This window comes from Apteryx rowi, unplaced genomic scaffold (assembly GCF_003343035.1).
Source record: "Apteryx rowi isolate R43461 unplaced genomic scaffold, aptRow1 scaffold_19, whole genome shotgun sequence".
Lineage (NCBI taxonomy): Eukaryota > Metazoa > Chordata > Aves > Apterygiformes > Apterygidae > Apteryx > Apteryx rowi.
In genome coordinates this window covers 26,719-44,637 of record NW_020448196.1, presented here as the reverse complement: position 1 = coordinate 44,637, position 17,919 = coordinate 26,719, and the positions used below count along the sequence as shown (strand labels likewise).

At 37.9% G+C, this 17,919-nt stretch overlaps 1 protein-coding gene across 1 annotated transcript in view; it reads left to right on the top strand.

Moving 5' to 3' along the window:
• EFNA5 (ephrin A5) overlaps positions 1–17,664 on the top strand; it is a 40,598-nt gene extending 22,934 nt beyond the window's left edge. Inside the window, exons 2-4 of the mRNA XM_026062286.1 lie at positions 10,775–10,840; positions 11,235–11,315; positions 16,304–17,664. Of these exons, the coding sequence (XP_025918071.1) occupies positions 10,775–10,840; positions 11,235–11,315; positions 16,304–16,425 (269 nt within the window). The 3' untranslated portion in view covers positions 16,426–17,664. The remainder of the gene's footprint in view (positions 1–10,774; positions 10,841–11,234; positions 11,316–16,303) is intronic.
• The last annotated feature ends 255 nt before the right edge of the window (positions 17,665–17,919 follow it).

The window sequence follows — 17,919 nt, the reverse complement described above, 5'->3', positions numbered from 1 at the left end:
AATGTACACACATACATATCTATTTTTGAGTTCAGCTGGGAGTAATCACTGGAAATAGGGATGAACATCCTGTGCTATACATTAATTAAAAAAAAAACAACGTGGAAGGAAATAATTTGTAGCAGAGTAAGATGAAATGTTAGCTATCCCCTGGGTGTGTCAAACTTTCCCACAGTCATAGTTACGACAGTCTACAGTTCTTTTCTGGTACAGGTGAGACATGTCACATTGCTGACAAGGCAACAGTTCTCCTTGAAGAGGTTGCAGTGATGAAATAACACTTGCGGAGATTGGCTTTTTTCAAATACAGCTTTCTGAGAGCGAGTGTGACCTGTAGCACTGCACACAAACTAGACAGGTGAAATAAAGAAGCAGGGAGCTGAGAAGCTTAAAGAAAACTGCTGTGGCCTGATACACTGGACAACTTTCAGTCAGAGGGAAGACTTCAGCCTAATGTGCTCAAGAATTTTTCATAGGAAGAGTGACAAGTTGAAGGGTTAAGGAAATCCTTTTAAAGACTGGAAGAAAAATTTCTGGCTCGTATGGCAGCGTGACTGAAGGTTCAGTAGTCCCTCTCCAGGACTTAAAAAAACTGGGAATTCACCTGATAAAGATGTACTGTTATTAATATGGTGCTGGCATCTGTTATTTAATTCGTACTGTACTCAGTCATGGGCTGGGACCCCATTATAGTCGGTGTAATGAAACGGAAGGTTTCTGCCCCAAGAATCTTTCCTTACTTGTTAGAAACAGCTTGAATTACAGAGGACTATTGTGTGTTTTACAGACTTTATTCTTTCTATTTCTTACCTGATTTTCATCCTGCCCTACTTGGATTTATTTGTAGAGAAGCTAGCTATGTGCATAAAGGCATTTTTTGTAAAAGCTGTGTTGAGTTGTTGGTAGACCTTTCTCCAAAGGAAGGCCTTTCTGAAATCTTTTGGGCAATGGATTCTCTTGAAGCAATACATTTGCATACTTCTGGATATGCACGTGCATTCAAACGCATTCAGACACATTCAAAACTGCATTATTCTCACCATTTGCCTTTATGTTAAGCAACCACCATATAAACTCCCTAGTTCCTGCTTTTTTTCTAAATTTCCCTTGTTCTTAAGGTGGCTTATTGTAGATCTCTTCTCTTCCTGTCTCTTCTGCTTTTTCCTCGAGAGGGGCATAAACACAGGATTTTGCTGCTTTGGTTGGGTGAATCAGTAGAAGTAACTTTTCATGTCTGGGTGCTTGTCACACTTCCAACACAATACAATACTTACAATTACTTTTTTGTTTTTAGGAACGGACAGAATTTACATGTGTAGTATAGGAAGCTAGAAATCTTTCCAAATATTTTAAAGAAAGTAGCAAGCGCATGAAAATAGAGCAGAATGGAATGCTCCTCTTGGTTTTAATTATAGTGTCAGCAGTGGTAGAGCCAGATATGGGTAATATGAAGTCCTTAAAGTATATGAGGTTTAGTAACATGATACAGTACCCACAAATTCCATGCGGGTGAACATGTTGCTTTAAAGATCAAAAAGAGAAGGTCATTACTAACAAGACTATAATGTCTCTTCAAAGGATTTACTTATGTCTAGTTCTTAGAGATGGAAATTAGCAAAATGGATAGCCTGCTTGAAGAAAAACATGTTATTTCTAGTGATACCAAGGGAAAATCAAAGTATAAAAGTGCTTATGAAAAGTATGAAAAGGATATATTTTTCCCTAAGTGCTCTATTTGATAGTATTAACTTGTTTTATTAGCAATTTACTCTAATACAGTCTTAATGTTGTACAATAACTGTATTTGTTTCTGTTGATGCCACTGAAAACAGTAATGAGATCTGTGGCTCTTATTTCATTCTAGTCAATAATAATGTTAGCTTGATACAATAGAGGTGTGTGACATCAGTCATTTATATTGTGCTAGTGTAGTAATGTTGGCCCTTATTTTGCGGTACGTAATGTAGTTTGCATTTATGAAAGAGAAACCCATATATGGGAGAAAGACCTGCAAATATTTCATGTGGGAGGAARCATATGACCTGTTCTGCATCTTTACCACCTTATGTTTCACAGGAGCTTACGTGCAACTAAAAGTCCATTCAAACTAGGATATGCCTTTCRTTTATTTCCAGCTGAGCTTTGTTTGTTTTTTAATGAGAAGAAGCACTGCAGAGGCAAGACAGATTCGCTGGGAAGCTCAGGCTGCGGTCAGATGACAGCTTTGTCCCAGTTCATAAGCAAACATAACTGTTCTTGCTCTTACAGAAAGAGCCTTTGTAAAGCACAGCTGAGCTAGGTTGTCACATAGGTGGGCTTGTTTCGGGGAACAGCTCAGAGCACGGTGTTTTCTGCAGCTGAAATGTCTGCGTTGTTGTTCTCCAGAAGGTTTGAAGGATACAGGCTGCCCTGCATTGAGGTGATTTTGTGTTGTCTTGTGCACAGGTGCACTCTGTAACTTGAGAGGACAGACGATAACAATATGACTGTAATAAACCTTTAGACTTGATCCAGCGTGATGCTGTCTGCCTCACGTGAGCCCTCAGCTTTTGCTCAGCTCAGGAGGTGCCCAGCACTGAGGGACTGGGCTTCTGGATGCTTTTGTGTTCTGCACTGGAAAAGTCTGACCGCAGTGTACCAGCCATGTGGTAATCTAACAACAGAGAAGTCTTGTCTTAAATCACCTGCTAGAGCAGATAAGGGACCTTCCTGAGGCAGACAGATATGGGACTGGACCACACTGAATCCCTTAATAGAGGAAATACTGGACAAATGGCTTAATTAAACTGGAAATCCATGGTTTAYGTCTCTTACCATACAGAGTTTGATTTTATTTGAAATGGCTTTCAGTATGAAACCTAATTTCAATCTGTGCAGCCTTCAACCAGATATATAAGGTGCAGTGGATTAGGAACTGCAAAAAAAATGTATATCCTTCCTGGCCAAGCAGTTGAAATGGGACAGCTGAGTCAAYGTTAAGTGCTAATGCACAAAGAGTAACTGTGTATTACTTTCTTCCAGGAACTCTCGCTAAAATAGCATTTGTTCTCGGATGTGTCTGGCAAGTCATTTCCATTTCCTAGGCTATTTTTGGCGGGTCTGAGAAATACAGTCAATTACAATGTAGGCCATAATAATCCAGTGTTTTTACACCAGTGCAAAACAAGTGCAAATTAGGTATAAGACGTTAGGAAATAAAAGCAGTATTTCATATTCTGTTTGTTGTGCACATGATTTTTAACAAGTCTGTTTCTCTGTTGTTGTGCATTTGGTGTAGTGATTTATATTTTGCATGAGCTGCAGAATACTACTCCATGCATGTGTGTATGTACACAGACACAGATGACTAGAGAAATATGATATGGTTGCTTTTACCTTCACTTCATATGTATATAGTTGAGGATGCAGGAGTAAAGCAAAGTGTGCATTTGTATTGGGCACCCCTTTAATACTTTGAATTTAAAAGCTTCTTGGAAATACCAGTTGTATCCATAGTACCATTGCCTGTATTCAACCATGGGCAGTATTGTGAACTACTGATTGATTGATTTTCACTTTAAGTAATTTTTCATAGTTTTCAAGTGCTGTTGGCAGTCCTAGATCAGGTTTTTTTTCCAGCAGAGATTCTCTCTATCTGTCTGATGGCTTGAGATTTCTCAGTCTTTAATTTGCACTGTAATTTTTGTATGTGATCTCATCCTGGTGTTGACTAAATATAGAGAGATGGTAGAATGGGCAATAGCAAAGGTGCAAATAAGTTTTTAGTCAGAATTTACTCAGGAATTGTGCTTGATTATTAGTTATGAAGAATGAGTAAGTCATAAACAGTCAGTATTTTAATTTTCCCAGAATGGAGTCATGTTCATACTACCACAACAGAACTCAACTTTTGTTGGTATATTGGAATGGAAGAACAGACATGCATGGACTTTTTTTTTTTTCTTTTCCCTAATTAAACTCAAAGATTGGTGAAAGTTGGGATTTCCCTAGGAACAGGATTTATCTGTTTTTAATTTTAGATTTTAATGCTTACAAGGAGATCATAATCTATAAATCCTTTCTGGGAGTCTTTTTTTTTTTTTTTTTTTTAAGTTAATAATTTTAAAGACTCTTTTGTTGTCCTTCCATACAGGCCTCACTTCATATATACACACAAAGGAGTGTTTTATTGATTCATTAAATTCTAGCTGACTTTTTCAGTCATAACATTTATGCAAATTTGTAACTTTTTCAATCTACATTGTGAGAAGAATATTAATAACTAATTCTGCATTTACCTAGCTAATTTGCATACATTTGTGTTGTATGGTAAATCACATGAAAACCTACAGGGGAAAGGCTCAACTCTTCTAACAACTAATAGGCTATTTTTTCTTTTGACTTGCACAAATTGAGAAATATTGCCTGTGGCAAACATAATGGAAAACTGCATTTTTAATGCTCTCACACATACTCATTTCTTTACGAAGAAAGGAGCAGGTGACTGCTCTTAAAAATAAAACTTTCGAAAGCTTTGTAGCTGACACAAGGTATTCGATGCTAAAACACTTCTACTTGGTGGAATTATGTTTCGCAGGTTATATGAGGTTCCCTGGATATTGGATTTGACTAATGGGAGCAGTATTGCACCTGAAAAGGCTAGAGGCAGATCAGAGCTCTAAATATTTTTTTGTGGCGAGATTGTTTGTAACTTGCGGGACTAAGAGAGTGGAAGGATTGCCTAAACATGAGTTTCTGATTTACAGCACGCATCATCCAGTGTATTTGGTTGCTGCAGGTTCCCTTTTCTTGATGTTTCTCCAGGTGTTTACTACAGTGCAATCCTTTGGGTTGGATAGTAAGTGTTAGGTGTTTACTCCAGCTGTACGTATCTGGCTTGTCTCTTTAGAAGGGTAGGGGAGAAGTTCAAAAATAATTCTCTATAGACCTCCCAGTATGAACAAATACTTCCAGTCAGTGTTTGTGGCTTGGAAGCAGCTATCAGTGACTGGAATTTGTGTAACACGCAGAGGATGCTGCTAGTAGTATCTCTGTAATGAACTGAGGTGAGATCTGGGTTCATACCAAAAAAAGACCCTGTTTGGCCATATTAGAGCACAGAAAAAAAATTCATGTAAAGGGTAAATGAGAGAAATCACAGTTCTCAAAAATACAGTGAGAAATAAACGGACTTGTCTCTGTGGACTTGTATCATAGACACTAGTTTATAATTATTCAAAGAATATTTCAAGTGGACTGATAATAGAAGCTTGAAATATGAAATAGTAAGAGAAATTATCATTCAGCATGTGCCTGCAGTGTGTTATATCAGGGCTGTGAAGACACGCAGGAGTTTTGTTCTGCTTAAGGAAAGGAAGCTCCTTTGTCAGTGTCCCCCTGCTCCAGAAAGAAGCTGCCATTTGAGTGACTTAGAAAAATGGGACACTATTTGTATACTGAGCGGTTTCAGTTTGGCTGTCTAATAGGGCCCAGAGTGGATTGTGGCTCGAGTATTAAATATATTTGTAATGCTAAATGAGTATTTGCATTGCATTCATGATTTTTTTTTTCTTTTACATCAGTCTGTTCCCTGACTTTCATTTTAGTAAAAGGTGCAATGTTACAATTAGAAGGCTAAGGATGGATTAGGAGGCAAGTAGAGGAAACCGCTGGTTACATGTGAATATCAGCAGATAGGATGGTTGAGATGCTTTCTATGTGCAGCCTCCAAATAACATGCTCCTCAGTCAGAAACTGAGCCTCAAATAGTTGCCAGCCAAACTGCTGCCTGTCTCAGAATTAGCCCATTTCATAAATTGATTGGGCCATATCTTGACAACTCCTTTAAGGAGATTTTGGAATTTAATGTAATAGTTCAACTGCATATCTGTTGGGAGGAAAAAACTGTTTCTGTGTATGTTACAATTTGTTTTCTATCTATGGCTCCCTAGTAGTTATTGAAAAACTCTGCTAAGCCTTATCCTGTCTGATTAAGGGCTTAAGCTGTTATATCTAATTTATTAATAATATCCAATGTGTTTTCTAGCAGAGAACTTCTTGAGAGTGGGATGGAGGGAGCAGGACTTTTATTTCCCTATTTAAATATAGCTCGCAAATACTGAAACAGTTATGGTTTGGCTCTAGATGAGGAGAGAATAATTTTCTTTACTTTCTTTCCTTTCCTTACAGGGTGTAAAAATGGTAGCCAGAAGTAGTTCAGAGAAGAGAAATTTTGTCATCTAATTTGTCTTTTTGTGCCATTTTTGGTTCCAAGTTGGATCTAGTCCTATGAGCAGAAGTAGTTTTTTGCATGTGCTTTTTTCTAGTTCAGCTGAATGGAGACAGAATTTTCACCTCAAGAATACAGAAATCATGACTTGAATTTCTCCTGAATCATAGAATTTTCGATTAAAAAAAAAGAGAGAAGAAACTGAAACAATTATTTTATAATCATTGAGTTGTTTTCATATATCTTGTGGTTTCAGAAGGATTTAATGTGTGTTTTCTTCTAGCCCCAAGTCTTTATGTAACTGTGAAGCCTAAAACATGCTCTTTAAAACAGACAGACCCAGGAGATTCTCATGAGGTTGCTGATGGTGGGGCGGTGGGAATATCATCAGGATTGTAATAAAATCATAGGAATTGGCAACATTGTAAAGTTCCCCTTCTGTTTTTCATTGTGAATCTTGCTGACTGATTCTTTTCTGTTCTCTTATCATCCATGGAAAAAAGAGGGTATAACCTCTTTTGTTCCTTATAAGGGGTCTTTTATCAAAGGATTCTTTTTGTTGTGCAGCAAGGTTTCCATCACCCTTTTTTTTTCCCTGGGAATTTTGCCTTTTGAAAAGGAAAATGTTGCTTGGGACAGGTTCTATTAGCATCAGAGGCTTCCTGCTCTCAGAACTGGCTTCTATTTTATAGCTAATATCACCTTTAAAAGGAACAAATAACAAAGCCGTATACCAAAGCCTTAGAGGCTAACTCGGTCTTGTGCAGACAGGAGAATGAAGTTTCTCTTTGTACTGCTTAGGAAGGACATCTTTTCTTTTAGTAGAGCTAATTTCAGTAGAATATAGCAACAACAGCAATAGTTTAGTTGGGAAGGAACTTTAGCAGATCGCAAGCTGGTAGAAACCATTTGCCTTTCTTTCCAGAGTTCAGAAACGGTGCTGTCTTACAAGTGTGGAACAGAGTCTCAGGGAGTTTGTCAGACTCTGCTGTGTTGAAAACCCGCCTTTCGTGGAAAGTGAAAGAGCTTAAAACCACTGATCTTTCTGCTACCACTTTGCTCTTTCCTACCTTTAAGTGTATAAGTCAAGATTTGAATTTTTCCAGAGACTATCAATTTGATAGGAGGTTTTTGGTTCCAAAAACCAAACTGATCCCAGAATTTTTCATGCGAACCTCTGCTGTTGATGGGTCCCAGCTGATGCATTATTTTCCCTGCAGAAAAAGCACATTTAGCGTTTATTGCCAGTAGTATGTGCAGCTTACCCTTTCCTCTGTGTTGTTTTTGGTCACTTAATGTTTCTTTACAGTTGTTACTCAAAACTCCCTTTTACAGGTCACCCTGATGGAGTTCCGTGCTCTGTAACAAAAGGTTGTCATTAAGGCTGCTTTCTTATAGAAGAACAGGATTTCAGCCTTCAGCTTGAGTTCAAACTTCAAGGCATTGACTTATGCAAAAAACAGATTTAATGAAAAATGTTGGCTTTGCCTAGTCAAAAGCAAGTCTGATATTCCTAGCATTGAGCGTTCAGAGAAAAAAGATCTTGGGGTTGTCAGTGAAAGAGGGGAGAAAAAAAATTTCCAGTTGTTGCCATCTTATCCTGGACGTTTTAATCCAAAAGTCAGGGTTTTCTCAGTGATGGTGAAAACATTGCAGAATAACGAGGAGAGGGAAGACAGCAGAACAGTACTGACAAACTTGCTGCAATGTGTGTGTGGGGAGGACAGATGATATGAGCCATCCTGACTGTGCCCTTTGGGTGATACATCTGGGCTTAAAGTGAACACTACAGCTAGTCAGTGTTTTTGTTTTAAGATGAAAAGGAAAAGGAGGAGGGAGGGAGGAGAAGGGAAGAAATAAAAATTGATTGCAGTCATCCAGCTTGGCAAACAATTTCTTAATTTCTCAGGAAGGCAAGAGAGGTTGCAGTATTTTCCTTCATCACCTTGTTCTTGGTGGTTGACCAGATGTGAAAGCAGAACAGTAACTCACTTTACTTTTTTATTATTATTATTATTCCTTCCTGAAGGAGTAAAACACTGCGATGAAAGAGGAATCCTCCTAATTTTACTGCAAGCATGAGATTGTGTAATTTCCTTGGAAAGGAAAAAAAGCACTTTTTCATACATATCACTAAAACTGTGTCAGTTCCTAGGATGATGAATTAAATGTACCTGTTAGATTGTCTTCAGGTCATGAATCAACATATAATATGCAAAGTTTTGTAAGGGCTGGTAGAAAAAGGAGCTTTAAACAGGGAGCAGATTTTAGTATTTTTCTCCCAAAGAACATAGCAAATTACAAGCTGTAGTTTGTCTATACATATAAACTTTATATGTACAGAGCATTTATTTTCTGTTTTTCCAAATAAAATATTATCCAATCCTAGCTATCATGGTACTGGCATTGACTAACAAAGTGTTCTAATAAATAGCAGTGAGCCCAAATACGCTTATTTTATGGGTGTAAATAGCAGCATGTAATCATCAAAGCTAAATCTTGCCTTTGAATAAATGTGTATCTTGATGTACTACTAAAATAATTTCTGAGCAGCAAAAAGTCTTTTAGTGACGAAATTACAATGTGGTCTCTATTTTGGCTAATGTTGGAAATGTTATTTCCACCTTTGTATTAATAATGGGATAATAAATGTCGAATTCTGATCTTTTGAGCAATCCACAACTGCCTGTTTAGTCTGAGTTAAGCAGTTAGCCAGTTGCATATATTCAGTCAGGGCCACAGAGAGGACRCAATTTCCTGGATATAACCATGCAGCACAAATATTGTGCCCTAAATAACACGCCAGTTACTGTAAATGTCAGTAGAGGGAGTTTTTCTGACTTTGATTTAGTAAGAGCCTAAAGCAAAGCCAGCTGTTAGCACTTCTTAATTGCTTGTTGTCGTGAAGGGGGGAGCATCATTTCTGCACACTTTTTGTCTTTTAATCAAAAGAAGGAAACAATCTTTCAAGTACTTCCCAACAGGTGCAGAGCCACAGCATTAGCTCTATTCGACTCTGACATTGTTCGGTGCAAAGCCACAGCATTAGCTCTGTTCGACTCTGACATTGTTCCTTTTTCTGCACATGTACTGCAATTGCTAGTCCTTCCTAGGAAGAAGCTGATGCTTGCCATGGAGATGCATCATCCAGAATGAAGGGAATTCATTTTGAGTGAGTGAGGAGTCCTTCAAGGGTGAGCTTAGCATGCAGACAGAGTGTGAGTTCATATGTCTATACATAAATCATTTTCATTAATTGTCACAAACAGGGACAGAATTAATAAAAACGGATGATAAACAAAACAGACTTCCTGCCAGCCCAATCATCTTTTTGTAAATCCAGACAGCTTCCAGTAGTTGTCATTTTCAAGAAAAAGCGTCTCTTGCTCTGCCTTAGTACGTAGCTTTTTGAATGATGGAGGAGACTGTGCAATGAAATAAAATGACTTTGCAGTGCTTCAGGCAATATTTTCAGCTATAGCCTCTGAGATTTTTTGCAAGGGCAAAAAAACCGTATACACAGATCATCTTTCTCAAGGGAAAATTTGTATGCCCAAATCGAGTACCTCAGTTGCCAGGCCAATGTACARTTTAAAAATTGCAAACGTTGATGGAAGTTGCCAAGGTGACTTCAGGTTGGCAGAAAATCCAGTCTGAGGTGACAGGCAGGGGTATTTCACTGTAATTGCACATTTTGAGGCAAGAACAGTTGCTAAAAGTAAGGAAGTATTCATAGCAGCACTTGGTCCTGGGGAAATAAGTAGGTGCTGACCATAGTGGTCTCTGTATTATCTTTTGTACAGTGCTAGACATGTCRTTTCCCCTTCTTCATTTTCTGCTTGGACAGTAAGTATTCTTATAGTGAAATATGTGGAATGGCAAGTGCCGGGGAGGGCAGACAGAAGGAATGAGCTGGGTTTAGTCTGTTAGTTATATAACATAGGGAATCACGTTTTTACTGAAGCAAGGTAAGTGTTTTTGCAACAAAGGCAGATAGGTTATGGAATATGGGTGCTGACTTTTTCTGTAGGATTTAAATGTACATATTTCTATTTTCTTGGAAGTAAATATATATTTAAATTTTTAGCAGTCATCATCATTTTTTCTGTGTTTTTTTTTTTCCCCCATCCCTTTTTGGGTTGCTAAAACCTATGGCCTAGCATTTCAAGACTAGCTTTTCTGTAAGTAATCCTAATTATTCTAAAGTGTAATTTTGCAGAGTAAACACCTGCATTACAGCAGAAACTATATTAAACAACCACTTGAGAAAAAGGTGTGGAAAGGTGAAAGGAGATAATGAAACTTTTGTGAATATCACATGCTTCACTTGTCTCATGTAAAATAATCAAGAAAGGGATTAGAACAAGATCAGATCTGAAGTTCTTTCCCTGCTTTTGCGTGATCAAGCTACTTTGTGTACTTGGAATCCATACATGCAGAGGCTGAAATGTGTTTATCCCTTCAGATGAAGGGAAAATAAAGGATTTTTTTTTTATAGGACAAAGGCTAATATGCATTTTCTCTCTCTTACTCTTCCTCTTCTCTTTCATTCTTCCCTATTTACAGCTTCTGCGATCCCAGATAATGGAAGGAGATCCTGTCTAAAGCTTAAGGTCTTTGTGCGACCAGCAAGTAAGTTCTTTAGATTAARCTTTTGAGGGTGGCTTTGTAGCGCATGCTTTACTGTGTGGTCTGGTAAACAGCAATGAAACTTTTTTTTACTGTTAAATCTTGTGTATCTGTTCTGTACAGCAACATTTGTGTTATGATTTTCATCATATTTTCTTATCATTCTTCATAAAGCTTTGTTTTAATTACATGGCAATTGCTAACTTGTTGTTTCTTAAACTGTTGTACAAATGGAAGACTACTGGCATTTGGACAAGTGCCGCAGACTTTAAAATATAAATATACTTATTTTTATATAATAAATAGAGAAAAAAATGATACAGAGAAAAAAAGGAAAGTGGGGAGTTTAAGGGTGTCTCACTAACATATTTGGCTGTTATCTCTATTTTTGTTATAGACAGCTGTATGAAAACTATAGGTGTTCATGATCGTGTTTTCGATGTTAACGACAAAGTAGAAAATTCATTAGAACCAGCAGGTTAGTATGCTTAGAGAATCTCTTTTAACAAATGCGTCTATCCCTCTGGTGCTTCAGTACTTTTTTTCCTCTTCTCTCTGCATGCTTTGCATGGTATAATTGCTCTGCCTTTGCTCATTTCTAGCAGTGCTAATATCACTTACGGTATATTTCCTGTATCCTTGTTTAATGCAGGGGAGGAAAAACGTTGCTTTATTTGGTTTTTGGGTGATGCGGTTTAATAGAATATGGTGTGTGCCAGTGTAAAATTTCCACCGGTCTCCTGAAGTCACTGGCCCTTCCATGCCAAACACCCAGCATGTTGGCAAAGCACTCTATTTACTAACAGGGCCCAAAGTTTTAGGCACAAAGTCGATGTGTGTACTTTGTCATGTGGTTTCAAAAGGCCCTCAAAAACGACAGACCCACTGCTTGTTTCATGTTAGCGCATGACACAGGCATGCAACTGATAGAGCTAGTGCTTAAGTAAGAACATTAGTCCTTTAAAAATACATGCATTTTTCTGTATGCTTGGTTAGGCAAAGTATTATATTTTACTTACGCACACACACACCCAGGCAAACACACTTGTATGTATAAATTCCCATCCAGATTTTACTGGAGCAGACTTAGGCGAACATTTTAGGACCCCCCTCTCCCCCCTCTCCCCCCCTCCCCTCAAGGTTAGGTTAACTGTGACCACAAAGCTATGTTCCTCGGTGTGGGGAGTGCATGTATGTGTTTGTGTGACTCAGATCCATGACAGATAGGAGCATGTTTAACTCTAGGGGTGTGAGTAATCCCACCAACTTCAATGGCATGGCTCATGACATTAAAATTAGGTAGGTATTTAGGAAAAGTATTTGCAATAATATTTACATGTTTTTTTTATCTGTACCTACACACTGCTCACACAGTGTTTGTATTCAAGCCTCAAAAATTAAAGTATACAGTTAAATAAACAAATCTTACCAGAAAAAATTCCACATGTACCAGTTAGTACATACCCTGAAGAACAGATTACCAAGATCTTTCTCTCTTTTAGGTTATTTGAAAGGGGACTTTCCCTTTAGTATGAAGTGTATTATTTCTTTTTGCTCTTTGTAACCCTGGATTATACTTGCTGATCCTTTAAATAAAAATCATTATTTAGGCAGAAATATAAAAAAGACTTTAACAAGTTATCCAGTTTGAATGATTTACCTATGAAAATACAGTAGATTTCATTATTTTTCTGAAGAGGATTTTTAAAACTCTCCTAAATATTTTGGTTTTGAGAATCTAGGATATTCTCTAAGCAAATGTAAATGCAATATTTATAGTGGAGATACATTTGTGCTTTTATTAGTAGTATTATCCTTCTAGAGCAGGAATTTGGGACAATCATTCCCTATCTCTAGATACCTTATGAATCTAGAAACTCAATGTGCTCTTTTACATTTGTGATTTGGTGAATATGGGCTAAATAACATGTATCCCTCCTGTTTACTGGCTTGCAAGGGAGATCTTCATCTGAGTAATAAACACGTGATTTTAGGGAACTGAGTGTTTTTTTTCAAACACTGCTGATCACTTCCCAGTTGAATGGTAATACCTAGCTAGCACTGTCACAAAAACATATCATTAGAAAGCATCAGGCAAAAGAGGAAACTAAAATCATATAAAGAACATTCTGCAAACTGAGATGAAGTAGTCGGTGTGTTAGCAGGGGAAATAATACCCTTAATAAGACAGCAAAAGTTCCCATTCCTGAGATGAGTGTATATTTGTGTTATTATTTGGACCAGTCACTGTTAGATAATCAGTCATTCCCGGACCTGCCACCTGCTCTCACGCTTTCCTATTATTAGGCTGTTAGACTTCCAGCTGCCTCAGTGACTCCTGTTGCATGTGATCTGCGCTGTGTACTAATTTACCTGTCTCTGGCATGCGTCTTCTGTGTGTGCACTCTCACCTAGCCTGCCACTACCTTCCCTTACAGTAGACAGAAGATTTGGGGGGCAGGAGGGTCACATTCTACAGACTGATCACTATAACCATCCTTCTAAAAATCACCATTTGCGTGATTTTTGAACCTTTGTAATTCCGCTGTTTTTGTTCAGGGAATTGTAGGAAGCTGATCTGTGGAAACTGCTCTTATTTCAGAAGTCATGAAAGTAATCAGCCCTTTTCCTGTCTTCCCCTTCTTTTCCTACTTAATAATAATAAAAAAATCCCTAAAATAAAAATTGTAGCTGTGCATATCTGGAAAAATTATACTTGAAGCATATGATGTAAAGCTATGTGATCTGGAAAATTCATGGCTGTCAGAATACTTTTTTCTAATTACTGCTAGCATTCCCTGTCTTTAGCAGTGACCTTCCAGATTTTACTAGTGAATTTTGTCCTCTTCATCACTTGCCTTCAGTGTTAAAATAAACTAAAACCTTCCCCCTAAGTATTTAAGATTGTGCAGTGTTATAACTGCACACCTCCAAGGAAAATCATATTTGTAAAGCAGTTTTGAGAACTACACATGAAAAGTGTGCTCTAATATACAAGTGCAAAGAGACCTTGGGACTGCCTTGACAAAAAACCCAGATGGTTCCTTGAAAAGAATCCCTTAAAGTTACATGAAAATGAATTCTGCTGTGAAGAATGACTTTATAAAAATGGCATCATAGAAGATCTCCCTATTTTTTATTTAAGAAGTAGTCTTCTTAATTTAGAGGGTTTTCTCAGTTCAGTTTTTTTATCAGTAGCCAGTATTCAGAGAAGTAGAATTTATCACTGCTCTATACCATTTCTGACCCATTACATCTCGGTGCTGACTCATGCATGTAATTGGGACAGAACTGTTGGCATTTGATGTTGCAAATTAGAGAGACCAATAATTCACACTTATTTGCAATTCCATTGATGATGCAAGAGGTGGAAGATAAGTCTCATCATTCCCCCCTTTTAGTTTGGTTCATCAGTAGTGAGTAAATGTTTCCAGTCTGAGCACACCTGACTCTGAATATTTTGAAGAAGGTAGGACTGAAAGTTAAGATAGTCTGGGAATTTCCAGCAGAAAAACATCACTACGATTTAATTGGGGAGCTCTTCTTGTGAAATACTGTGTTCTGATTGTAGTGTCATCAAAGTACAGGTGTGTAACTAGCAAGTGAAATATGATACAGCTTTTGGTTCTGACAACCACTGGAACTAGCACAATTTTAAATATCTAGCATTTACTGAAAGTTTTAGGGCCCTTTGGAATCGTTCTGGAGGAAGGATACTACGGCCTTATTCAGGGCCTAAGTCTCAGGGAGATTCTCTCTGCCATGCATTTGTAAGGAACTGTGCCTGAAGGAACTGCAGTCAGTCTTTCCCACTGATTTTAGTGAGACTTGCATCTGGTGAATACTTTTGTCCCTTTCTTACGAATGTAAAAATCCTTGCAAACGATGATTGCTTGCTCTTCATGTGTCTACCTTGAACGATGCTGAAGACATGACTGATAAGTCTGATATAACTGTAGCATCAATTAATGCTGCCAAGCATGGGGTAGATTGTTAAGCCAGTTTACTGTGCRCTTTCCAGTGATACCAGACTGATGCTGAAGAGCCAATTAGCCTAAATTATCCTGAGTGCTCTACCTGCTAGGTGTCAGAGGCGTTAAGGGAGGCTTGTTTCTAACTAAAGCTAAGTAACTTGAAAGGTTTCATTTCAAAGCTGTGTCGTGTTCTTTGTCCTGCAACTCCTGCTTCTCTTGGTGCCTTTAATTGGAATTGCACAGCTCTCATCCGGTGTAATCCTGATAATGTAATTTGTTGAGATGGGAACTACGAGGCAGAGGTATCATAGGTATGTAGAAACCTCTCATAAAATGGAGAAGCTTAGTACACTAGGTAGTGAGAGAGCGTTAATTTTCCTGAAAACTTAGGCACTCTAAAATAACTTAGAAATACATTTTGAGGCCACTTCACACTCCCTAAAAAGGTGCAGCTGATTTCATTCATTTAGTATGTAGAAAATTCAAACCCAGAGCTGACTTTGTATGGCAGACTTCAGACAGATACAGTTAAAATAGCCAAATTGGATAACTGTGGATATGGAGGATTTTGTAAAGAAAAATACTATACCTTTAACAACACTAGAGTTGCATTTGACTTACCTATATTTTTTATGAAACAAACTATGGCTCTAGTGCTGATTTTTTTTAATTTATAAAACTAAATAGAGCTTTATTCAGCATCAGAAATTTAGTGGAATATTTTTTCTACTGTATTCTCTTCTGTTACTAACATATAAGCATGTTTTTCCAAGAAAGCTGGTTCTTTTTTCGTTAGTTTTAGAAGCATATATGTAAATTTGTTTTTGTGCAATATAAAAAGTAAGCTATTACCTATGAGAGGTTTTTTTCAGATTGTATATGTATTCTGTAAAATCAGAGATTGTTATGTGTTAGCCTTTAAAATTAAGTTTCAAGAAAGAGAGACTAGTATCATATCCCCTGGGTATCCCAAAATGCAGTATACTTCAGTGGAAATTCTATGTGTGGAAGTGGACTGTACGCATAGGCTTATGGACTATCATTTCAAATTTAGCAGGCAAAATCTGTAACTCAGTAAGGGGATTACCTTGGAAATTAATTCTGAGCACGTGCAACTCCTCTTCAAGCCCTTTTGAAAATCAGGTATTTTTATTTAGCTGTCTAGCTATTGACTTTGCTATCTAATGAGCCATCCAAAGCTAGAGCTACAGTATTTTATAAGAGGAGGAATCCTTCCTTCCTCAGTCTGTTGAAGTCAGACTTACTTGCTGCTCCTCTGGTCTTCGGTGGGAGTTTTGCCAGTAAGAAATGCAGGACTTGGCCCCAAGTTGGTTACATAATGAGATATTACACGGTTGTGAAAGTCAATGACAGCACAAGGTTCATTGACCTATTTCATAAAGGCACTGAAATCTACTTACAGTTGTCGGCTCAGTGAGAATTTATTAAGGATGCAAAATCTCATTGGAATGTATGCTTTCTGTTTGAACAGATGATACCGTGCATGAGTCAGCCGAGCCATCCCGTGGTGAGAACGCGGCACAGACATCAAGGATACCCAGTCGGCTTTTGGCAACTCTATTGTTCCTCCTGGCAATGCTTTTGATATTATAGCACAGTATGCTCCAGCAACCTGTCGCAGAAAATATCAGGGTCTTGGAACATCAAAGATCCACCTAACTGCTCATCCCAAGAAAGGGACTCTGTATTGGTTTTGCAGATGTCAAATTGTTATTTTTTCTTTTTTCCCTTTTTTCCCCTTTCAGCTTGAACTCTGAGCAAGAATTTGAGGGGAATAACTAGTTTCAGCACCCATCCCTACCCTGTGACTTTCTTAATCCCTCCAAACAAATAAAAGGACTCCAAATGAAAATGCCAAATTATAATAGTGACACTAGTGATTCTTATTTTCCTCTGCATTCTCCTTTAAGAAGTCACCTCTGTTAGCTCACTGTGTCATCTGTATGTGGACAAGGAAGAATAGTGGCAGATGCAGTCAGTGAAGGATAAGGAAATTCAAGGAAAGCCTGGGAGAGATTTACTCTCCGATACAATATTTATGCCTTCTCATTCAGCACTGTAAGATGATCATGCAAGGCATCGTGTCACCATGTCAGGACTGGAGGGGAGATATTAACATAGATATAATATAACACCATTTCCTCTAGGAGTTTCTAAATGAACGGGCTTCTAAAAGGAAAAGACAATGTTTCTTATAGGACTGTCTTGAAACATCTTTGGCAGTAAAATTTGTGCTTAGCAGTAGAAATGCTGTCTTTCGTGAGAGGAAGAAGTTAATATTTAGGAATGTTAGCACACAGCAGGCAAGGTCAGATTTAGAAAACTTCACTGGGGGTGTGAGTGCCTCTGTTATTTCTGTTTAAGTGGATAGTGCACACCAGACTATTTTATTTCAAAACAGATCACCATGGTGCTACAATTTTTTTTTTTTCTTGAAATGCAAAGAGGCATTTTTGAGAATAAAGTGACCTTCCCCAGCGCTGACTTAGTTGCTGATAGCCTTGGATGCTGCTCTGGGTGTTAATACATGCTAAAAGAGGACATCAGTGGCCAGAGGAAACCTGTTTGGGACACAGGACCTTCAGTGTGCTCTTGATTTGTCTCCCCTGCAAGTTCCTCAGTCATGGGAATAAAACACAAGTAGAAGAAGCCAGGACAGTCTAGTAGCATTGTTTGGTGGGAGAAAGAAAAGAAGTGTGGAATGTGAATTCAAGTGTTGATTTTATATCTTTTTCCCCTTCCAGCACAATCTGAAGAGTAGAGGAAACGTGTTTATCAGCAGGAGATAAACTAGATGGGCTCCCAAAGACTTAACAAAATATTTTTTTAAAAATCCACTAGAATAGAAAATACATTATTTAGATATACTTTATGCTGAGAGTGAGTATATATGCTTGTCCTATTTAAACTTGTGAGAGAAGTGGTAGCCCTTGATGCAATTAGGATATGGGACTGTCTTGTTTGATGGAATTGAGAGAGACCCTGTTTAAGGAATCTGAACCTTGGCTAAGGTAGAACTTGAAAAAGTCACCTGCCAGGAAATGCAAGCCTTGAGGTATTTTTTTTGGCGAGGCTGCCATGAAATTT